At 33.8% G+C, this 24,490-nt stretch overlaps 4 protein-coding genes across 4 annotated transcripts; 3 read left to right on the forward strand and 1 right to left on the reverse strand.

The window, feature by feature from the left end:
- Positions 1-272: 272 nt before the first annotated feature.
- On the forward strand, positions 273-2,616 carry LOC146932250 (WUSCHEL-related homeobox 9-like; the record flags this gene model as incomplete). Its single annotated transcript, XM_085707738.1, has 3 exons — positions 273-1,206; positions 1,388-1,587; positions 2,605-2,616. Coding segments are annotated over 3 exons (1,146 nt in total), but the record flags the coding sequence as incomplete, so codon positions are not given.
- A 5,283-nt stretch (positions 2,617-7,899) lies between these two features.
- On the forward strand, positions 7,900-10,432 carry LOC146932251 (WUSCHEL-related homeobox 9-like). The gene is made up of 4 exons (XM_085707739.1): positions 7,900-8,036; positions 8,556-9,412; positions 9,783-9,982; positions 10,424-10,432. Exons 1-4 carry the CDS (start codon positions 7,900-7,902, stop codon positions 10,430-10,432), a joined length of 1,203 nt encoding a protein of 400 aa, XP_085563865.1.
- A 1,615-nt stretch (positions 10,433-12,047) lies between these two features.
- On the forward strand, positions 12,048-14,367 carry LOC146932252 (ras-related protein RABA1f-like). Its single transcript, XM_085703980.1, has 2 exons — positions 12,048-12,425; positions 13,719-14,367. The coding sequence occupies exons 1-2, from the start codon at positions 12,205-12,207 to the stop codon at positions 14,149-14,151; spliced, it is 654 nt and encodes a 217-aa protein (XP_085560106.1). The 5' UTR covers positions 12,048-12,204; the 3' UTR covers positions 14,152-14,367.
- A 5,805-nt stretch (positions 14,368-20,172) lies between these two features.
- LOC146932253 (28 kDa heat/acid-stable phosphoprotein-like protein) lies at positions 20,173-24,001 on the reverse strand. The gene is made up of 8 exons (XM_085703981.1): positions 23,835-24,001; positions 23,036-23,073; positions 21,294-21,374; positions 21,086-21,169; positions 20,957-20,991; positions 20,653-20,738; positions 20,483-20,548; positions 20,173-20,389 (listed from the first exon to the last, which is right to left on the reverse strand). Exons 1-8 carry the CDS (start codon positions 23,899-23,901, stop codon positions 20,355-20,357), a joined length of 492 nt encoding a protein of 163 aa, XP_085560107.1. The 5' UTR covers positions 23,902-24,001; the 3' UTR covers positions 20,173-20,354.
- Positions 24,002-24,490: the final 489 nt, after the last annotated feature.

Consider the following 24,490-nt stretch of genomic DNA (forward strand, 5'->3'; position numbering starts at 1 on the left):
TCGCTACTATTTGATCTTTCCTAATCTTAGCTTTAAAAAAATTAAAAAGCCTAAATCTAAAATCAACTATTTGATCTTTTCTAATGGTCTGACCATATTTGCTTGACGGTGTAAATTTAGGATTTCAATGCAAGTTAGGATTCCTAAATTCACACATTCAAGCAAATATAACCCATAAAAAATAGTTTTAGAAATATCATAATACTATGCTTCATATAGTGTAATGCATATATTTTGATCAATTTTATAATTTGTAAACTTTGCATGTTTGATCGGCTTATAACAAATATTGTTTAGGTGGAGATAATGAAGAAAGAAATCCTGGACCAAGGCCAAGATGGAACCCAAAGCCTGAGCAAATCCGTATTCTCGAAGCAATCTACAACTCAGGGATGAAGAATCCACCTGTAGATGAAATCAAGAAGATACGTGAACAATTAGAAGAATTTGGGAAAATTGGTGATGCGAGTGTCTTTTACTGGTTTCAAAACCGCAAGTCCAAAGGCAAAAACAAAAAAGCACCCTACCCCAAGAAATCAAAAAGACAACCAATTGCAGATCCAGCTCCTAATAACTCTCTCCCACAAATCCCACGACCACCACCTAATCCATCTTCATCATCTTCCTCTAATCACCAAAGAGCCTCTCCCAATGAAATCACAATATCTAACAATATTGGAATCTCCAATATTAATGATGGGAGAGTGTTGGTGCCTAATTCATCCACAATCTCTCCGAACCAAAACCAAGATGATACTTATTCTCACACCCCAACTGAAACCGATCTACAACTACCTAAAACCCTATTTTCCTCTTTCTCAATGGAGAATCATGTTAATGAAGGGGTAGTGCTTAATGACATGACAACACTAGAGGGGTTTAATTACTTCTCTGATTTCCCGAATATGATTGAACCCTCACCTCAACAAAATGTTGATCTTCCTGTGCTTAATTACGATAACATCATGAACAATGAAAATGAAAATGGAATCTGCTCAACCAATGATCTTTTTGATCAAGTGAATGTTCAAGAGGAAGCCATGAATATGATGCACATGCACCAACAAGACCCGCAATTTAATTTTGGTGTCACAACAGCATCAAGTAATGATGATCATTCAACTGATCTTGCTCCTCTACCTCCGGCCATTGACATGAGTGCACCTGTTGATATTCCATTCCTTTTTACCGATGATCAACTTCAAGGTAATCAATATCAATTTTTACAATATATATATACACCCAAAATTTCAAGCACAAGGGTATGATTATTTTTTAATTATCCCATGGACGTGTGCAATGTGCATGGCTTAATGTTTTTTTTTTTTTTTTTTTTTTTTGTGAACAACATGTATATTATAACGATTAGTTGATGTTTGGTTTTCAGGTTTTGGTGAGGAAGATGGTCTGAGAAAATGTAGAATTTTTACTGCCAACGAAGTAATCGAGGTTAACGCAGGGCCCTTTAACGTTCGTGAATCCTTTGGTAATAGAGCAGTTCTGTTTGACTCCTTCTGTACCCCGGTTCTAACCGATGAATGGGGTGTCACCCTCAACTCACTCTACCATGGAGCTGATTATTACGTGGTAAAATCAACTTTTTCTTATCTACTACGCTTTGTTCATTAACTATTTTACTAATATATATTATGAGTTGCTTCTTCAAAAAAATATATATATTATGAGTGAACAACAGTTGCTTAGGCACAATTACAAATATAGATGATTTGGACACGCATAGATCACATACATATCAATTAATCATTTGAAAAATATATATTATTTCGTTCATTCTTCTTTTATCATTTTTCAACTATATGTTTAAGTTCCCAAATCATTTTCCCTTATAAAAAAAAAAAGTTCCCAAATCATTTTGATTAGGTAATGATATTTGGACACCATTAATTCTTCAACACTAATTTAATATCTACATATATCTTTTTAATTTGTACGTGTCTAATATGGACCTCTAAAAATGATCAAAAGATGAACCTTTAATTTTTTTAGTAAAAAGAACTGAATTTTATAATAATAAAATAATGGATGACAAACATATAGTTTATAGTTCTTAAAAAAAAACATAATAGTTTATTAAAAATTTACTAAAAAAAAGAGGATCCACCATTGGACTTGATCTATATTAGACGTCCCCCTCTTTTCCTATCACTTCACACTATTTACCACATTATTGATCTCTCTATTTCTTTCTCTCTCAAAGTCTAGAATGATATTTGTGCGTTCATAGATTATTTTTCATATATAACTATGGATTTAATTGGTATACCTTATGGGTGTAAATATTTTTTTTTACAGATAATTAAAACTGTTAGTTTATTAAAATTATTTTGAAAATTACGTATAGGAATAATTGTGATAATTTTATAGTGTAAAAGTTTGTGTTGAAAGTTAATCAAAATTTAATTAATATACTATATACGCACAATATTTTTTTTGAGAGACTATATACGCACAATCTTTTGGTACTAGACACGCATTTTTTTCAAACTGGTTTTGTACGAGTAAGTGAAGCATCTACATTTTAATGTCGTTATTACATTCTACATATTAATGCTATTAATTTTTTGTTACAATTTTCTTTTTCAGCTATATCTTTGATTTGATTCAAATATGTACTCCATATATTTGATGAAATGTTTGAGAGTGATGGTCAACTTATCAATAAGAAGCTAATTGTGATTATCTCTAAATTCAACATTCTCTCATCCTTACAATTGAGTTATCAGCATGCGGTTGAATTGGTTGTTTCAAAGATCGCCTATAGTTGAAATGAGCTAACACCGGAAAGAAAGAAAAATTATGAGGATTTATGTAATTAATGATCGTGGATCTTTCACTAATCTCGACCATTTACCATATGTGAAAGAATTTAGTTTGCGTGTTAGGATTAAGAGTTTGGTTTGTTAATGCACTTTTGGTTTCTTAAATTTTTGTGTATTGATAGCATGTTTTCGGCTTTCAAAATGTGGACGGGAAATGTCTCAACTCATAGTCAATTTGATTGTACTCTCGTTATTTCAATATTTGAATGAAGCTTATTTTATTGTCAAAATGAGGAGGAGATAATGGAACGGCTAGGGATTACGTCTCTCTCTCTCTCTCTCTCTCTCTCTCTCTCTCTCTCTCTCTCTCTCTCTCTCTCTCTCTCTCTCTCTCTCTGTATGTATGTATATGTATGTGTGTGTGTGCGCGCGCGCGCGTTTTTGAAACAATTTTGGTTTCTCCATATTACTATATTTATAGGGTCAATAATTTGATATCAGCAATTACTTAACTCAATCACTTGCGGTCGTTACTCTTCAGTTTTCTGTTGAAGTCTATCTTGAACAGAGGTACGAAGCTGTTACTCTTCAGTTTTCAATTTTGTCCTTCATACAACAACGATGAAGATTTCAGCGACGATGATGATATTGCAGTTGCTGAACTTCAGAGGAGGATACAGAGGGATACGTTGCTTCTTCGTGATGATGGGAAGAGCAAATACTTTTGCCTACTCAATTTGATTTTGGATTCTAAATACGATGTTATCCGTATAGTGAATGAGAATTATATATATATAACAAATAATATGAATCATTTACTTCTATGAATGAAAATCAAATAATCATGTGACCTTTTAGTACTCTTTTAATCAATAAGCACTATTTTGCTCAATTAAAAACGTGACTAATATTTCAAAATATTATATAGAAATTCTTTTCTCAATTTTACTACTTCAAGAGCATATTCAAGGTCATAAATAATTTTTCTATTAATTTTCTACGTTCCAAATCATCATAAGATCAAATAGATCTTATATAGGCTTCAATCATGACCACAAATCTTTATCAGCAATGACCAAGGATAATCAAAATAATTGCAACCCTTCAAGATGTTTGATTTAATTATTACTCCCTCCGTCCCTTAATGTAACCCCCCTTTGCATTTTTTACATTTCTTAAGAAAAGTTGTCAGTGTAATTAATGTGTCTGTTTTGTGTGATAATATTACCAAATTGTCCTTTGTTTGTATGTGTATTAAATTTGATTTTTCAAATTTCAAGACAAGTTAGTAGTATTAATTAGGGGTATGTTTAGGAAAAAAATAATAAATGCATCTAGTAATTTGAAAAGGGGTTTACATTTAGGGACAAAAATAAAGTCAAATGAGTGTTTAGATATAGGGACGGAGGAAGTAGATCTTAGGCATTTGAAGTAAACTCTTGATCTGAGTGGTTATATATAATTTTTGTTTCATTATATTGATGAAGTTGTTTCCGTACTGAATGCTTTTATGACTTTAAACTCCAAAATTGAATATTTTATTTAGAAAACGCTAGACAAGAATGATTTCATTTTATGATTCTAGTTGTTAGACAGGGTTGGATTTACAATGACAAACTGGTGTCAGAACTTAATTATATTTATTTATTAATTGAGCGAGACATCCAAAGTTAGTAAATTTTGAATACGATAATTTAAAGGGAGCTTCTATGGTGCAGTCAGGAAACTGACTTTTTTTAAAAAGTTAATTTTGATCTTAATGTTTGATTCATTTTTAAATTGTTGATTACTGATTAATGATCAATAGTAATTCATCTAGTAATGCTTGCAACATCTTGGATTTACAAGTACTATTTTATTGTCGGAATCTTTAACATGCAAACAGAGTTGATGATATTATGTGATAGTCTTAAGTGTTACACTTTGTGGGGTGTTACGCTTATAACAAGGTAGGATAAAATTAGATTAAGTGTAGTCTTGTTAATCTGATGAATTGATGATACTATGAGGGCTGGACTTTTGATGCCATTGTACAAACAATGGGGTGTTACTCATTACATTTTTGATGTTATAGTGTTAACTTCACAAAAAAAGTCATTTCCATGACTTCACCATAAAATTTTCCTAATTTTAAATATTTGATTGTCATTATAGCTATCGGATGCTACACTTAGTGGAATCGTGTCAAATGTGTCTCCATTAAAGAAGTTGACCAAGGAATATTTGTTTCCTAGTTCTTCAATCCAAGTGATATAGAAAGAAATTCCTAGCCAAATCCCACTCTAAATAGTTCCATCATGGGTCCAAGTGTACCATATGCGATAGGGTTTATGTCAGAAGAATTTGGACAAAAATTGAGTAATTTCATAGGAGAGTTATTGGAGTGCCATGAAAAAATATAGTTCCAATTTCTTATAGAATTTCATAAGGATTGTGTTTTAATTGATATGAAGAAGAAGACATGGAACAGTATAAAGAGGAACAAGAAGTCATGAAGTGATGCTAAGGATGTTCTTTTCAAGTATGAGCGGACTAGAATCTTTCTAAACTTTTTTATAAGAAATCTTTACAACTATTATGCAAGGTTTTATTTTATCTTCACAAAAAGATCGCAGTTGTTTATGGTTTGAGAAATTGCAAGCGGATGTCAAGAGGTCTGCAAAGGACATGGTGTTTGTGATCTAATGGCGGATGACATTTGCGAGGAAGATATTCTACCCAAACTTCCACATCCCTAACACCAGCTAGAAACGACAATGGCGCCAATATTCATTCTTTTTATTGGTCGAGTCTTGATCCTAGGCATGCTGGGCATCATGAGTATTTTAAATTAGAACTATTTAAACTTGGGAAATCCTGAAGCAGTTTTATGTCTCACAAACTTCCTAGAGTCTATAAAGAAAGGAAACCCTATTTTTTTTTTTTTTGAATAAGAAACCCTATGTTTTTTATTTTACACGAAAGTCTGAATCAAATAATAGTTAATATGAATTCATAAAGTTTATTATTACCAATTAATAACAGTAAATGCTAAGTATTTTTTAAGAAAAAAATATAGAAAATCATAGATAGAGAAATGATGTTCTCTTATGAAATTGTTTCTTAAAGCATTAAAATTTATCACTTGAGTTTAAAGCAAGTGGTTGGTGTCTAAGTGTTGTAACCTCAAGATATTGAATTTGATTTCCATTCATGAAAAAGGAACATGAGTTTGCAATAGCTCGTTGTTCAGAAAGAGATCATTAACTTAAAGAAAATTTTTAAAAAAAATTGACGAAAAACTTTTCAATTTATCAAGATATTTTTTTTTTAAGGAAACATGCTTGTAGCATTTCATTAATAATAAGAGTTTCAATAAAACTGGGTATTTCAAAATAAACAGCGGGACAACCTAGCAACGTGGCTTCTCGTGCAAGAGCATGAGCAACCTCATTGGCTTGTCGCCTAACAAACTCCACCCTAGAGTTGGAAAATAAAGCAGTAAACAAAGAACGACAAGAGATAATGCAACCAAATTCGGATGTGTCGTTCCTGTCAGAAAGAAAGGCATCAGAAGTCAATATAGAATCCGTTTCAAAAGCCGCGCTATCAAATTGCATGTCACTCAACCATTGTAAAGCTGAGTGCAAACCAAGAGCTTCACGCACATCAACTTAAACAAGACAAGGTAATGACAAAGTTTTGGCCAGAACAAAAGTACCATCAGAGTCATGAACACAGATGCCAATACCTCTTCGGTTGAGGGAGGCGGAGAAAGCGGCGTCAATGTTGCATTTATATCTCCCCGCCATAGGAGGCTGCCACTTTCGACCATTAGGTGAGGCCGAAGTGGAAGGTCCCCCCCTCAAGTGGCAATGACGACTGGTTTTGACTAGTTGATGCAAGAACAACGGGTGTGTTATAGCCAACTGTCAATCAGTGACCATATTCCGGGCTCATTCCACCACCATAGTGCTGGTTTCTGTGACATCTTCCCAAACTCGAAGATTGCGGTGTTTCCAAATGCTCCACATTACAGTTGTCAGACGTTGTGAAAGTTTAACCGACAAATTTTCAAGCAAAGAAAAAATGACAGTCGTAGATGATGGAGTATTTGAAAGAGCGTGTTGAATAGAACCCCATAGGCCACCTTTATTCCAAACCTGTATAGCAAACGGACAAGAGAAAAATACATGAGTGAAGTCTTCATGATCTGATGCGCAGCTGGCGCAATTGGTAGGACAATTGACGCCTTTATCAAGATATTTAGAAGTTTTGTTTTACTAAAGGATACTCAAAAGATTTTTTTTTTTACTGAAAGATAAAAGTATCTTTTTTTTTTTTTAGCTTAGTATAAGAGTTTACGTGTACTAACTTTAACCATGGTGTGGTAACTAGCAATTTCTCAAGTTTGGTCAGATCATCAATTCAAAACATCGGCTACAATAAAAACTCCCTGAATAATACAATTTGAGTAACGTATGAAATAAATACAGCCTTCGAGTCAATCCAAGAAACCCTAAAGAAAGAACTTTACATTTGAAACCTCCACCCTCCCATTTTCTACTCGTTCAATTACATCATCTTCCATTACAGTTATTTACTACTACACTACCTCTTCTCTTCTCTTCCATCGATCATACTTGCGTGAAAAATAAGCAGTTTTCTTCGTAGTGTACTAAAACGAAATTAAGCAGTGCAAGTAAAGCTGACAAACATGGTTCTTGTTTTTATTACATTCGTTTTCCGTTTTTGTTTGTTTCTACTTTCCCTTTACTTCATTGGTGATGTGTATTTCATGCATGCATCCTTTTTTGTTTATAAAATTATCAGTTTTGACTTTTCCCTTCTATATGTATGCGTTGTATTAAATAGAAGGCCACATTTTCCGTCAAAATAACATGAAGAAAGAACTTTGCAATTGATGAAATTACATCACCCTCTTTTATTTACTCTTTGCAATTACATCATCTTCCATTCTATATATTTCTTCTCCTTCTCTTCCATCGATTCATCCACCATTGCTAGCACGCACACTTGCGTGAAAAACCAGCAATTTTCTTCAGTGTAAGTAAAAGCTACAGTTACATATACAAAGCGGTTAGCAAATCTATCCCAGTACATCAACTATCGATCTGTGATGGCTCCCTCGAAGAAAGTACATTGGTCAGACAGGTTCAAAAAATCGACAAAATCGTCGAAGTCCAACAATCAGAATCTTCTGCATGGTGATCTCCCCTCTTCTCTCTTCAATGGTTTCCAAACAACTCCTTCTAATTTTTATTATTATTATTTAATCAAACTGACATGTATGTTTGTATGAAAGATCAAAATCAATGACTATACAAACTAAAAAAGTCCAATCGAAACAAATTATATATCGATTTGGTTTTTTTCCTTGTTGGGGGTCATATAAACGAATCAAACTAAACAAATCTTTTTTATTGAATGGCAAACCAAACAAATTTGATCTTTACTATTTGATCTTAGCTTTAAAAAGATTTTTTTTTTTTGAAAGATTAGCTTTAAAAAAAAATTAAAAGCCTAAATCTAAACATCAACTATTTGATCTTTTCCAATGGTCTGACCATATTTGCTTGACAATGTAAATTTAGGATTTGAATGCAAGTAAAGTTTCCTAAATTCACACATTCAAGCAAATCTAACCCATAAAAAATTAGTTATAGAAATATCAGAATATTAATACTCCATGGTTCATACAGTGTAATGAATATCTTTCAGTCAAATTTATAATTTCTAAACTTTGCATGTTTGATTGGCTTACGACAAATATTTTTTAGGTGGAGATGATGAAGAAAGAACTCCTGGACCAAGGCCAAGATGGATCCCAAAGCCTGAGCAAATCCGCATTCTCAAAGCCATCTATAACTCAGGGATGACGAATCCACGTAGAGATGAGATTAAGAAGATACGTGGACAATTAGAAGAATTTGGACCGATTGGTGATTCCAGCGTCTTTTATTGGTTTCAAAATCGCAAGTACAGAAGCAAAACCAACAAAGTACCCTATAACAAGAAACAGGAAACACAACAAAACGCAGCTCCAGATAGCTCTCTCCCACAAATCACCACACCACCACTCAACTCATCTTCATCATCTTCCTCTAACAATATTGGAATCTCCAATATTAATGATGGGACGGTGATGGTGCCTAATTCACCTGCAATCTCTCTGAGCCAAAACCAAGGTGGTACTTATCCTCACACCCTCACTGGAACCGGTCTACAACTACCTACACCCTCGTTTTCCTCTTTCCCGGTTGAGAATCATATTAATGAAAGGGTAGTGCTTAATGACATGATAAGGCCAGAGGGGTTTAATTACTTCTCTGATTTTCCAAATATGAGTCAATCCCTACCTCAAGAAAATGTTGATCTGCTTAATTATGATAACATCATGACCTATGGAAATGGAAACTGCTCAATCGATGACGTTTTTTATCAAGAGAATATTCAAGAGGAGTCGATTAATATGATGCATATGCACCAACAAGACCCACAACTTAATTTTGGTGTCACGACAGCTTCAAGTAATGATGATCATTCAACTGATCTTGCTCCTCTCCCTCCGGCCATTGACAATAGTGCACCCCATGATGTTCCATTCCTCTTTACTGACGATCAATTTCAAGGTAATGAATATTAATTTTTACTAAGTGATTAAACTCAAGTGCTAAATAATTCCAATTAAGGATGAATATTTGAAAACAAACTGATTCAAATCCTAGCTAGTTTGAACAATTTTTTTATCAAACTTTACTTATGTGTCAAACTCTAAATAACCTAGCTAGTCACTTCCTGAAAAACGGAAGGTTTAGACAAAATATATATCAATATTTATATGTGTGTGTGCGCACACGCGCGCCCCCCAAAATATAAAGCACCGGGTATGATTATGATTTATATATCTCATGGACATGTGCAATGTGTATAGCTTCATTTAGTTGATGTTTGTGTTTTCGAGTTGCATATGACTCGTAAATTGTTGTGTGTGTTTCTCAGGTTTTGGTGAGGACGATGGTACAGCAAAATGTAGGGTGATTACTATCAACGGTACATTCAAAGTTAATGCAGGGCCTTTTAACGTTCGTAAATTCTTTGGCGATGGAGCAGTTCTACTTGACTCCTCCGGTGTCCCGGTTCTAACCGATGAGTGGGGTGTCACCCTCAACTCACTCCACCATGGGGCTGATTATTTCCTGGTCTGCAATTTTTTCTTATAGCATAAGCTTTGTTCATAAACGTTTTTACTAATATATATAATGAGTGATCAACACTTTCTATCATGCATCACTATTTATCACATTATCACTCTCTCTATAACACACTCTCTTTCAAAGTGTAGAGTGGTATTTGTGTGTCTATAGATTATTTTCCATATATAATTATGGATTTAATGGTATACCTTGTGGGTGTAAATATTTTTTTTTTTTTACAGATAAATAAAACTGTTAGTTCATTAAATTATTTCGAAAATCACGTATAGGAATAACTGTGATGATTTTATAGTGTAAAAGTTTTTGTTTGAAGTTAATCAAAGTTATTTTTTTTGTTGGTAGAATAATCAAAATTAAATTAATATGAATAAGTGAAGCATATACATTTTAATGCTATTAATCATTTTTTGCAATTTTCTTTTTCAGCTGTATTAAGGAGCTGAAGCTGGAACGGCTAGGGATTCGAGATTGAGACATATATGTGTGTCTTTTCTTGCTTGTTTCCATATGTCCATGCCATTTATATATATATACATGCCCATTATGTCCATTCTGTATATACTAGGGTTTATGAATAGGGTTACTGAAACTGACGATATACCTCATTGAGGTCTAAGTCATTGAAAGTATGGAAATATCGGTATATGCATTTGTCCTTTTTAATTCTATGGCCTTTATAATGTGGTTCTGGACTTCTGGTTCAATAATGTTGACCATATGAAATTATTCAAAAAAAAAAAAAAAAACATATGAACTAATATCTTGTGTTTAATTTATGTGTTCTTACTATAGAGCTTTGTTGGTGGCTTGCTCGTTTTCCTGTTGTTCTTCTCCTTTGAGATGACTATCTTTTTTTCTCTTGCTTACTAGGGTGGGGGTCGGGCTTTCTTGGACCTGCTGGTGTTTTTGTTCCTTTTTTGGTTTTGAATTTGTGCCTCGATTTTTCTCTTCTGATTTTTTTTTTTTGCCTTAAATGTATTTTTTAACCTTTAGCTTTTAAAATTTAGCGATTTTGGTTATCTTATTTAAAAAATCTCAATTTTGATCCTCTAACTTTAAATTATTTTGCAAAAGTCTCGACCCTTTTAGTTTTAGCTCGGTCAATGCTAATGTGTACACTATTTTAAGAATTAATTGTCAATTGTGTGCATTGAAATTAATTAAAATAAAAATAAATATTGCTTCTGCTCTACCTCAATTGTGTACTCTCTTATCTCTGTCTCTATCTCTTAAGTATATACCCCATTGTGGTGGCTAACAAACCTTTTCCTTTCGATTTTTACAATAAAATGATTTTTGACACAAAATCTAACATCAACATAGTATTTTTTTTTTATACAGTTTTTTACCTTCACATTATTTTTCCTCTTAGCTTAGCCAATTTTTCTCAACTTTTGGGTCTGATGTCCAGGGGCGGATCTAGTAAGGAGTGAGGGTGTGTACGCATACCCTGAAGTTATGATATTCACATCAATAATCCTATTTTATTTCTATTTGCACGCCCTGACTTTCTCAGTTTGTACTCCGTACCCGTCTAAAGGCTAGTTTTAATAAAAGATTATATGTTTTAACTTTTACATAATATTTGTTTTTAAACAACAATAAAATTGTAATAAAAAAGTTAAAATTCATTATATTTCGTCCGTTTTCCAAACGATCGAGTGAAAACTCAATTCAATTTTATTCTATTTTACTTTGTTGCGCTCAATTTAAAAATAGAGTTTTACTAATGAGTGTTCTTAAGGCACTCTTTCAGAATTTCAAATAAAGAAATTATTCTAATATATTTATTTAAAAAGTTAAACATTTTAATTTTCAATGCATTGAATACACACATTTTCATAAAAAATCAATATTTTAAACTCTTAAAAAAAAAATCATTTTGAGAGTGATAAAAAAAAAATAGAGTTCAACATAATCGTATAACGATTGATTCGGTTACCGTTGCGAATGGCAAATTAAATAATTTTCAATGCATTGAATACACACATTTTCATAAAAAATCAATATTTTAAACTCTTTAAAAAAAAAAATCATTTTGAGAGTGATAAAAAAAAATAGAGTTCAACATAATCGTATAACGATTGATTCGGTTACCGTTGCGAATGGCAAATTAAAGTTTCTAAATCTAGATTTGTTCCCAATACCATAAAATCAAAATCAAAATCAAAATCAAAATAATTTTCTCTCTCCTCAAATAAAAGGAAATGGGGGCATACAGAGCCGACGATGATTACGATTATCTATTCAAAGTGGTATTGATTGGTGATTCAGGTGTTGGTAAATCAAATCTTCTTTCTAGATTCACCAAAAACGAATTCAGTCTCGAATCTAAATCCACCATTGGTGTTGAATTCGCTACTAGAAGCATTCATGTTGATGATAAGGTTGTTAAAGCTCAGATTTGGGATACTGCTGGTCAAGAAAGGTATATATAAATCTCTATTCATTTCTTATTATTAAACATGAATTTGGAGGAAAGTATTTAACCCTGTATAAGTGCATGTTTTGTAGTAAATTATAGCAAAATGGTTGTAAATTATTTGGTAATTTGGTTAGGGTTGTGCATTAACTGTTGAATTAACTGTTGAATTGGTAATTTGGTTAGGGTTGTGAAATGAAAGTCAATACAATATAGTAATGCTGTAAACAAACTAGTAAACATAAGGACAAAGATAAACCTAATGATTAAGCATCGGTCGGTTTTGGTTCCGAAATGTAGATTTGAAGCAAACCGATGACCTGAAATATGCACCCAGTTTCGACCGAGCAAGCTTGTGGTTTAGTCGGGTGCGGGTTGAGCGGTGAAGCTGTTTGCACGGGCGGGTTTGTTTGGTTGCCCGACACATTCATCTTTGTTGTCTTTGTTTTCCCATCCATCGTAAACTAGCAGTGTGTTTGGCCATGAAAATAACCGTTTCAGCTGTGTAAAGAGCTGGTGGAGGAAGTTCTTGAGGGGGTATAGAAGTTTAAGTTTGAGTTCAGTGGTTTTGTTTTCCGTTCTAAACATATAAAAAAGAAAAACTAGTGGTTTTGGTTGTGTTGTTTTATGTCAGATTCTGAAAAGCGGCATTGTATTTGTTAGGATAAGAGAACATATCAACATCACATAGTAGTGTCATGTGGTGTTTTTACTTTGGATATATCAAGTAGAGGAAGTTGTCTAATCAAATAATAGGGTAAGCATTACAACTGTTTTTTGCTTTTGTATACACGCTTCTCCTCTTTTTTAATACAGAGCTACCATCTTTGTTGTTCATTCTCTGCGCGGTCGGTTTGGGTCACCACCAACATGAAAATATCAAAACCGAAGCCGACCACGTTCAACCGTTCGTAACCACAATTTTTTGATAGGCAACCCGAAACCCGAAATAACCCACCCAATGCACTTAATTGTTAAACGGTTTATCCAGGTTGCGGTCGTCTCGGTGTTCTTGCTCACCCCTAAGTGAGAATGCTCGACAAGATATTAATAAATAAAAACAAAACTAAAAAGACAAAAGTTAATATTCCATTTTTGGTGAATTACATTGCTTGTTTGATGATATCCTTTAACTTCCTCATCCTAATTAGGCTGTCAAATTACTAAAAAGGCGAAAATAATGTGAATATAATTTAATAAGACTGTTTCTAGATTCCATGCTACTAATGATCTACCCTACTGTATTTTATCAACTTTTCATATTACATGTTTATCTTAGTTTGCTTTTTTTCACTGAAGGTACCGAGCAATTACAAGTGCTTACTATCGTGGAGCTGTTGGCGCTTTGTTAGTCTATGATGTTACCCGCCATGTTACATTTGAAAATGTGGAGAGATGGCTAAAAGAGCTGAGAGATCACACAGATGCCAACATCGTCGTGATGCTTGTAGGCAACAAAGCAGACCTGCGTCATTTACGAGCAGTTTCGACCGAAGATGCTACAAGTTTTTCTGAACGGGAGAATACATATTTTATGGAGACATCTGCCCTTGAGTCCTTGAACGTTGAAAGTGCTTTCACCGAAGTGTTGACGCAGATCTATCGTGTGGTAAGCAAAAAGGCCCTTGAGATTGGTGATGATCCGGCTGCTTTACCTAAGGGACAGACGATTAATGTTGGGTCCCGTGATGATGTATCGGCTGTGAAGAAAGCTGGATGTTGTTCTGCTTGAGTATGTTGTAGAAGTGTATTTTTTTCTCTGAAATTTATGCCCTGTTTATACCATTTAGAGATTGAACTGACAGCATGAAGATGATTGTTTAGAGAGCATCAAACTGTGAAGTTTCTGCTTTGGTCTGTAGAGATTCTGTTCAATGTTAGCCAAATGTTTAGGAAACATGCACATTTATTTTGCGTAATTTATATTTGTGCCGTTTTAAGATATTCATTCATTCATCTTATTTAAAAAAATTCAAGTCTGTTCTTTTGTTAGTGTTAGTCATAGTTTTATTTATTATCTTCTATATATGCACGCTGACGAAGCAAATTATTTGGTCTAGTTTTATTTCATCCTTTCATAATGAAAAGAATATTGGATACTTAAATCCAATTTCCTCCCTTTTTGGATATTCATTATCTCCCTGGGGAATTGTCATAGCTGACTGAAATTATAAGGGACTTTATGCTGACAAACTCAGTAATTGGATTTGGCTTTTCAAACATTGTAGTTATTTCTGTTTTTTAAGGCTTACGGGAGACATTTTCATTAACGGCATTAAGGTTAATGCTTTCATCACTCATCAGTTAACCATATATGTGATCGAGACCATGTCTTTGGTCTAACATTGAATGGATTGTATTATTAGTTATGCATTCATGTTTGCTTAATGTTATTAACAGCTAAATCTAAACAAACCAACGTTTATCAATGTCCATTGTATTTCTTAGGGATTGGCAGAGTGAATCATATGCGTCATAGAACTATGGTACCTGCTATACTTGATTTTACATTGGAAAGGTTCTTTGGTTTGTTTGGATTGGTGCTATAGGATGGATTTGAATGAGACAATATCTCTTTTTAAATAGTCAATTAGCTCATTTAGTTTCACATTGTTCCGTCCTATACCACCAATCTAAACATACCCTTAACACTTCACTCTTTAAACAATTTTATAATTAGCTGCTAGATTAATTTGTCTCTTTCGTTCAGCTTTGAACCCAGAAACTCCAACTCCTTATCCCTTGGCTCAAATCAGTTGACCTACCCAACCCGCATGCTTGCCATTCGGTTGTGTGTTTACGTTAGGATGGTTGGTGGTAGAAACAGTACTCTAATTTCTAGTGGTTCTATTAATTTTTCTGCAGTTATTTCACCTGTGACAGTAATTTCTGCATGTTTATGTAACCACCTCTGTTGGAAGTTAACCGTAGACTGTTATCAACAATTATTCAAGTATCATCTAGAATGTTGCTTCACTCTAGTCCTTACCGAGAATTAGAGCTATAGATTAATTTTCAAGACCCACTAAAGTTTGAACTCCTTGCAATCCCTCCCATGGGAAAAAGATCTGAAGTATGATGGTTCTTGTTGTGGTGCCTGCATTTTTTCAATTTTACAATATTATATTTTATTATAAGGGAAATGTTACCAAGTGCTACAAGAGCATTCACATTCATGCCACCTACATCGATGTTGTAAATAGACCCCACTCAATATATAAATATTACTTCACACTTCTCAATTATTTAAATCACTCAACTACATTTTTTAAATATCCATACCACTTATCCAAAACTCTAAATTGGGTCTCACCTAATCACACAATACACCTCAAATTTATAGTTAAAATCATATTCTAATTTTACATTATTTTTTACATCAAAAAAGTAGAAAAGTAACGGTGGTCATGCAGAACCACAACACTTGTTGGACAAAGTGAAATAGTGGTAATACTCGGACACAGTGTCATAAATATTTGCAAAGACACTCTAAAAAGTAACCGATATTTATGCTCTAAGGACACTCTTTAAGGACTTTAAATAATAATTTTTTATGGAAAATTGTGCATTCAAGGCATCAGAAATTGAAGTGTTAAACTTTTTCAAAGAATAATTTCTTAATTTGAAAACGTGCTCTTAGGACATTCGTTAGCAAGACACTTATTACAAACAAGCTTTTTTTTCATTGACACCATGTTATAAACAAGCTTAGCAGGGACCCGTTGTTCTCCTTTTGTTATTCTTCTTAATATTAGGAGTAATTGGCAACTACATTGATGATGAGTGTCTGAAACCTCACTTTGTCTTCTAACCTAAAATCAATAACAAGATATTCAAATTACTCCCTCCATCGCATCCCATCCCATGATATAAAACCTTTCTAAAAAATATCTGTATTCTGTCCCACAATATAAGACCTCTTTCTAAATTGTCCACTGCATTTCGTGACCTAAATACCCCTATTGTATTATACTCTCTAAAGTGTCTCTCACTTCGCATTTAATTTTCATAAGAGTTAAATTTTTTTTTCCAAATGAGATAGTACGATTTTTTTTCCTTCTCTCTCGTTTCCCATTGCATCTAGTACGTTCTTTAAAATCATTCCCTATCACCCCACAATACTACATCCTTATGTGTAACTTTAAAATTATGCCAAAATCTACTGACTTGATGTGTAATTTTTTGCAATATTGTAGAGTGTCATCAACTAAAATATGCCCAAATCTTCTAATCTCGTAAGTTCTTTTCACATACAATATTGTAAAGTGTCATCTAGCAAAATTATCTGGAGGGAAATATAATGAACCACACATAACTGTCTAAATGGAAAAATATTGATCAAGTTGTTAATTTTTTTTTTTGGAAAAAGCCAAATAAAAATTGATTAAGTAGAAAGGCAAAAGGGATGCCAGTACAAATAAACAGAAGTTCAAAGCAGCAAAATACACCAACCAAAATCACCTGCGCTACAAAACAACACTGCAACCCAGTAAACATTCATGAATGAGCAAACTAAATGTCCTCTCCTACGTTAGTTCTCAAATGATGAACCATTTCTTCAACTATCTCGTTTTCTTCATTCAAAAAAAGGCTCAATCGCGTTAGAGTGACGTCTTATTGTTCTGCGCTTTTGAGCCCTTTGCAATGCTGACTTGCTTATATTCAAAGCACTTGCTAAATCTCGTAAATTGGACCTCTTTGAGAGTGGAATTTGACGGAATTGATCATGATCAATTTGAACCCTTTTCCGTCCACAATTTTTAGTTTTTTTGTGACATACTTCACCCGTCTCTTTTGTTCTCTTCCAAATGCATTTAATGGTAGAAATAGAGACGGAATACAATGAAGCAATCAATTTGTAAGTCCCTCTTTTCAGCTTTCCATCATGATTGTAATGCAATGACATGAGATGAGATATGGCTTTGCGGTCTTCATTGCTTAAAAATTTACGCCTGCAACCAGTTCCTTGATTTTCAGATGCAAACACTGTTTATCAATAGGAATGACAACATTGTTCAGAGCCAAGTTAATTAAAATAATGGTTAAGATCAATTGAATAAGGAAGAATTAGTGTTACCATGGTATTCTTGAGGTAATTCTTCAGATTCATCAACTTCCATGTGTAAGGGGTCAACTTCTGTTTTGAATAATGATAACGAGGGAATAAGATACTTAGACAAACATCAGTCCAAAAAAAATTATGGTAAAGGGATGAGATTAATTAGAAGAAAAAATAGGCACTCATGATTTTATCTAATTACTGGACTTGCACACATAACAATAGTTACACATAAAAGTATGCTTAGAAATTCATAGGGAAAGTTATCCAAAAAATAATTAAAAATTCTTAGGGAAGAATTATACTACCGTAGTCATCAAGTAAAGCTTCAGATTCATCGCGTCCCTCATGTGTGGGCATGGCATCATTCTCTCTTTCTGAGTTATTTTCAAAATCATGCTGGACATTAACTTGACTTGGAACTTGGTTTAAATCAAAGTTAAAATCACCTCTTGGGAGTAGAGTCTCTTCATCTTCTGGCTGAGCATTATCATTATTTGGAGATTGGTTCAAGTCAAAGTTAAGAGGAGGTTTCATGGCTTCCTCAAGACTCAAGAGTACGATGCATTTCTGTTCACATTCCTCAAGTCTTTTTTATACTTTTTTTTTCAGCATAGCGATGGCGCCGAGCATTAGAGGGAAATCAATTTTAGGCAACTTTTCAAATTTTAAGAGTCTCATCAAACAAGTTGAAGGCTGAAAATATTTTCACTATGAGAATGTGAAACAAAATCCACCTAACAGTTGTAAAGCTATGGAAGTGTAACGGCTATGGTAGTACCTAGAAACAACTATAAATGCACTTACTAGTATTTAATTAAAGGAGAGAAGAATGATGATTCCCAACGATACAAGGGGCAAATCGGAACAATAGTGTAAATAAAAGACAAAAGTAATGATTTTAATTAGTAAATAAACTAACTTCCTTAATTCGTGTGATATGGTTAACAAGGTCTTAGTATATTATGGGAGAGGTAGTAGTTGCTAATGAATAATGATGCAAAAATGGTTGGAATATGAAATATTTTAAGATTTTTGTTCATTGCTAAAAGGTTCATTTACATGAAAACATTGAATGTGTGGCACGTTGAATCTTTTTTGAGAGACATGTGAGATTGCTAAAAGGAGAAAAGTTGTGTAATTTAAACATATACTGGGATAGAAATGTAATTAATAGTACCATAGTACAATTATGCATCTCATCCCTGGGTTCAACAATTCAACACCCTACTTAATCAATTCGCTCTTTCAGGCCTCGTGTTTGGGGAATGTGTGTCGTCATCCCTGGATTCGGGTGTTCAACGCCCTACTCAATCATTTCACCCTTTCAGACCTCGTGTTTGGAGGGTTGTATACCGCCATAAAACAAAAATTCCTACAAGACTATGGGACCCACCGTGTGCCTACAACGAGGGTGTAGTCCCCATAGGAAGACCAATCACGTGCTCGCGATGTGGGTGTGGTTTGTGCGTAATGTCCAGAGTCTCAGAGCCATATCCATAAGACACACGAGGAACTTAGAGGATTCTTGCAACTCAAACCCGAAGTCCTCGCCCACTTCGACCAAGTCTCCTCTCTCCGCTCTCACATGGCCGGTAACTCGAGAGGGAGAGGCAAGAAACGAGCAAAGTTGGCGTGGGACGTGGAGGGAAAGCAGTTCCGCCTTCCTCTAGATCTAGGCTTCAATAAATATGGGAGCCAGAATCATGTTTGCAGACTACGTACACCCCTGATCCTGGTAAAGCACAACGCAGCTAGGGTAGAAACTATTGTACACATAACGAGTACAAGTTCAAATACTAAAAACATGCAAAGACATTTGAAATACTTATGTCTAAACCCGCAGTTCTCCACTTCTCTTCACTTTTTGTTAATGAACTTAATCGTCTAACTCTTTAGAGAAAAGTCAAATGTGACCTATTATTTTATGTTTTCCTTATTTCCTTTGTTACACCAAACCGTATAGACTATGAATTCCTTCGTATCTTTTTCATCTCTTTATCTTCGAAAGATAATACTCACATTATTTTATCCACCCGATTTCCCTTTTCTCATTTTCAACTAAAGCCACTCTAGTCACCATAGTAGCAAGAGTCAAATAATTTACATGAAGTGAAATATTCAAATCTCAACAATGTGAATTATACAAAAAAAATTGGATACTTTGGATTTCGCCAACAAGATTAAAGATGAATAGTCTTGCAATTCAACACACCTCATTGATTTTATTTGCGTTATGCCAAATTAAGATACTACTACCCTAATGGAGTTATGTTTATGCCCATGACACATCCTCTTAAAACTCTAATTAGAACATGTTTATGCACAACAAAAGCTATGCTTAAGCTTTGTTTGCTAGTTTAGCTTTGTTTGCGAGTTTGTAAGGGATGGGGGAAAGTGGAAGGAATAGAGGGCTTTGGAATGGGAGGGCTTGGGAGGTGTATGTCTTCATAATTCAAAAATTGGGTTTATAAGAAATCTTTAAATTTAATATTTACATTGTTATAATATTCTCAAATTAAAAATATATTAATCATAACCATTCATTTATCACTCTACAGAAACACTTTTAAAAAATGTGAAAGATTTCCCGTTTTTCCCCTCTATTCCCCTCTCCCCCAACCTCCCAAACAAAACCTTGAGGAACTGGATTTTATTTGAAACCTAAAGCCACATTCGGAGAAAGAAAGCATGTATAATAAAGATTTCAAGTCATTAAGTAGAAGGAGTAATTGTGCTACATGCTACCAACATGGAATGTTAATATTCAATATAAAGAAGATAAACATGCATATAAAATGTTAAAATATAGCGAGAGCGAATATTCTTCCGGTGATTTGGAGTAAAACTTGGTCCCGCAACATCCCCCACAAAATTTACTTGCGAGCTTCAGCCTTCTTTTGTTCTTTTGCTGAAACAATTGTTCGCAATCATCAGTTTCAAATTTCATTCTTCAGTGTATATCAGCAAAGAATAATCGGGAAAACTAGTATTAAAAACTTACCCGCTTTCTCTTCTTCTCGCTTTTTAGCAGCTTCAGCTCTTTCTTGACGGATAAGAGCTAAACGATCTATACGACAAAGATATAGAAGTCATCAGGGAATTAAAATCTAGTATAGTTGAATCACTTTCAAAAAGGTATTAGGTGCATGTTTGGTAGATAGCAAGTAGTACCTAAATCTTTCCTGGATTGTTCTGTTTTTCCTTGCTCTTGAAGTTTCATGTAGCGCTCATGAGCTCTCTGTTTCTCTATCTCCTCTCTGAAAAGAGAAATCAAATTTTCAAAATAAAAGAAAATATGTCATTACAGAAGCTTCATCTTCGATATTTTGTCAATTTATAACTGTGTGTGTGCGCGCGACGCACCAGCGGGTGTGTGTGTGTGTGTGTGTGTGTGTGTGAGAGAGAGAGAGAGAGAGAGAGAGAGAGTGCGTGTGATTATCCCTATAAACAATAAGCAAATTAAAAATAAGCATACCTTTCACGCCTTGAAAGCTCAGAGGTTTTCCCAATCTGCATTGGGAAGGAAATACCATTATTCTTTTCGTATGATACAATTGTTACAAAAATATCTAATAAAGGACAAAAAATGGTAAGATGAACTCACATCAATGTCTCTAGCTTTAATGTTCTTGGGCTTTACCAAGTTAGGGTTTTCAATCTCAATAACTCCTTGAACACCTTTTGTCTTCTGCAGACATTACATAACAACAACTTCATATTGATGGGGATGCAGACCATAGAAACAACTGAAACATATAAAAAAAAAGGGTACAAAAGAAGATTTTAGAGACTTCTTATTGTAAGGTACTGACAGTATTTTCATCTTCTGATTCTTCTTCAGATTCGTCCTCGGAAACTTCCCTAGTTGCCTCATCTTCATTCTCAGGTTCTTTCTGATAAGATTGTAGAGAAAATTACCATGTTAAACAATACTGATTTGTAAAACATATAAAGACAATGGAAAACTATTTAAGACAGGCAATGCACAGACAAAACAAGAATGAAATGTCACCACAGGATAAAAAACTGGAAATCCAGCAGTCCTGAAAATTCTGTAATCCTCCTCCCACACAAAAGGTTCAAGTATGTTTCTACTCTTGAAAATATAGCACTATTGAATTTTAGTGCATGTTAAATTTTGATCTTAGTTTTCAAAAGTAAAGTTGGTCCATGCCTTTATCAAGCATTTCTTAATCTATTAATTGAAGAATTAGCAAAATGTCCAAATTAATGTTGTCATGTGTCTGTTTTTCCCCTTGTATCAACAAACATTTGCCAAATCTTCGACCCTTGGCCAATTTCAATACACTTATATCTAATCTGTTAAGGTGCTCACGAGCAACAAAATTGCAACATCAAGTTCTCTGTTCCATAGAGGAGCTTTTTTTAGATACTTTGCTTCTTTGATAAAAGAGGAGTCCGTCATCTTTTATTTGACGGAGAAACCACTGTTTAAGAATATGAAATAAGAATAAGTGTACCAATGCCAGGTTCAGCAATGGTACCCAAAGTTTAAATCGATGTCCATTAAGATCTTGATGACTTATTTCATCAACCTCCAAAATCTTATATTCGATAATGATTCTCAGGGTCATTCACCAAACAGCATAAAACTAAAATTAAGCAACCCAGAAGTTGATCTGCTCTTGAAACAAAGAATCTGAAAGGATGACGTGATGGTACATGGGACAGGTAGTTGGTCCGTTGGAGTCAACATGTGAAGGATAGCAGGGGGGATCTCTTCAATGACTGGGGATGCCATGGAGCCCCCAAATTTTTATTAATTTATAGATATATATATGTACCATCCAATACAGTGTATAAAAGCGGTGTTCGATAACAAATTCACGAATGTTTATTGTGGTGCAGGGGCAAAAACCCATTTCTCAAGTGCCCGAGCTTCAGTTTGAATCCAGAAAATGTCTTGGTGTAAAACTGAATTTTATAGGCTGTATGTGACCTTTTTTTATGAAAAATAACACATTACCTATCCAATATAGGATTTGAGCCTGTTAGGTTTACAAAAAATTAGAGGTCAAACCCACTGCACCAACAACCAATTGATAGAAAATATATAAACTATATAGCAGTTAACTATTTACCCCCTTCAAAATGATAGATAGGTCAAGCTCTGCCAGTAGGTTTTTTCATTCAGAAATATTTCTCAGACACAACCCGACATCAACACGTGTATATACGATTTTTTATTTTTATATTATCTTTCTTCTCTCCTTGCTTCTAACACCGCACACATCTGAGTATTTTATACGGTGTATCTGACTTTTATGTGTCTAAATACCTAACTGGGAAACTGGAGGGCATACCAACTGGAGCAGAAGTGTTCATTTACTTGGAAAGGAAACATGCTAATTTATCACATGATTTGTGTAAACTAAAAACTAAATTAAGCATGATGAAATGTGAACATTTTCTTTTGCATGTTAACCAACAAAAGTGTAGAAATCGTGTCGCTAACATCCTTTGTGCAGCTGGTCACACTAGTACATGCATGTCAATCACAGAAATAAAAGGTGGATTCAAGGCAGAAGAAAACCTGTCTGAAAGTCTTAGGACGAGAGGAGGTTCCAGCAACTGCATTGATCACAACAAACATCAAATTTTCAGAACACTTTTGAATCAATACTATTAAGAAATGGCGTATTTTATCCATCAAAGGCGTAATAACTCATCTCATTCAACTATAGTGCATCTTGTAGTTACCACAAAAAGAATCAAGCAAAAGTAAAAACACTCAAATTTAAGTTTCATATAGAGAAACCTACAAAAGGTAACTTTTTTCTATAAACGAAGAAGACATGCAAAGGCATCACTCGTGCATGTTTGGATGAGCGATGGGATTGAAAAATCACGGTGAACCACAGTGATTTCATGAAGCTGAAAAGTGTGGACTTTTGCCAAAATAACGGTGCCTCACTGTGATTTTGCCAATCCCACCTCTCATCCAATAGGTTGTCACAAAAAACCCAACCAAGAATCAGTGATTTGAACTGAATTCTAACAACAAATCTTCAGAAAGCTTCAAACTTGCAATCAATTCAGATCTAACAGACCCATAAAAAATAAATCATTTTTTCAACAAATAAACCTCAAAATGGAAAATTGAAAATATTAACAGCATCCCCAAAATCCAAATAACTTTATTGTAAGCTAAATAATCAGATTTGTACCAACAAAAAAAAAACAATAATCAAATTTCGCAACAATAAAAAATCATGGATTCATGCGATGTGTGGACAAAAATTAAAGCATACCCACAAACCAAAATCTAACAAAGATGCATAATTTAATCGAAAATCGAGCAGAAAAAAAAGGATTGATTAAATTGAGCTTACCCATGTCTTCATGGGTAGAAAAGTTGCGGCGACCAGTGGGCTTAGCCTTAAATTTTCCTCTTCCCATGGTGAAAATTGATTGTCAGCAGTTTATGTGAGCCTCTGCTGGATTGAATTTGAAGAGAAAATGGCTAAGGGGGATGCACTTCGCCCAAATCTTTTTGTTTATTGAAAACCCTAGTTTAGTATTTCTGGTGTGCTTAAATACAATCAATTTTTCTCTTTTTTTATTTTAATTGAAAAAAACAGTCCTTCTATTTTTATTTTTTTCTTTTTTTTTAAGGAATTTTATTCTTCTTTTACATAATCTAATGAGATTTACGATTTTGACCCTTTGTTTTAAAAATATCTGATTTTCCTCAAGTTTAATTTTTAGACTAAATTACATCGGAGTTCCTTTAAGATATTTAATTATAATATTTTAGCCCTTAAGTTTTTTTCGTATTACTTACGTCATTTAAGTTATTTAATTGTAACAAGTTAGTCCTTTTAGGTATTTTTTGTAACACTTAGATTCTTTATGTTATTTGATTATAATTTTTAGGTCTCGAATAACTTACGTTTTTGAGATTTGAAATCCCCTAAATTGTTACAGTTAGATAACTACCTAATTGATACGGCAAAAAACATAAAAACAAACTTTTTTCAATTAATTA

Source organism: Medicago sativa, chromosome 4 (genome assembly GCF_051527215.1).
Source record: "Medicago sativa cultivar Bolivia chromosome 4, Bolivia_mono, whole genome shotgun sequence".
NCBI lineage: Eukaryota > Viridiplantae > Streptophyta > Magnoliopsida > Fabales > Fabaceae > Medicago > Medicago sativa.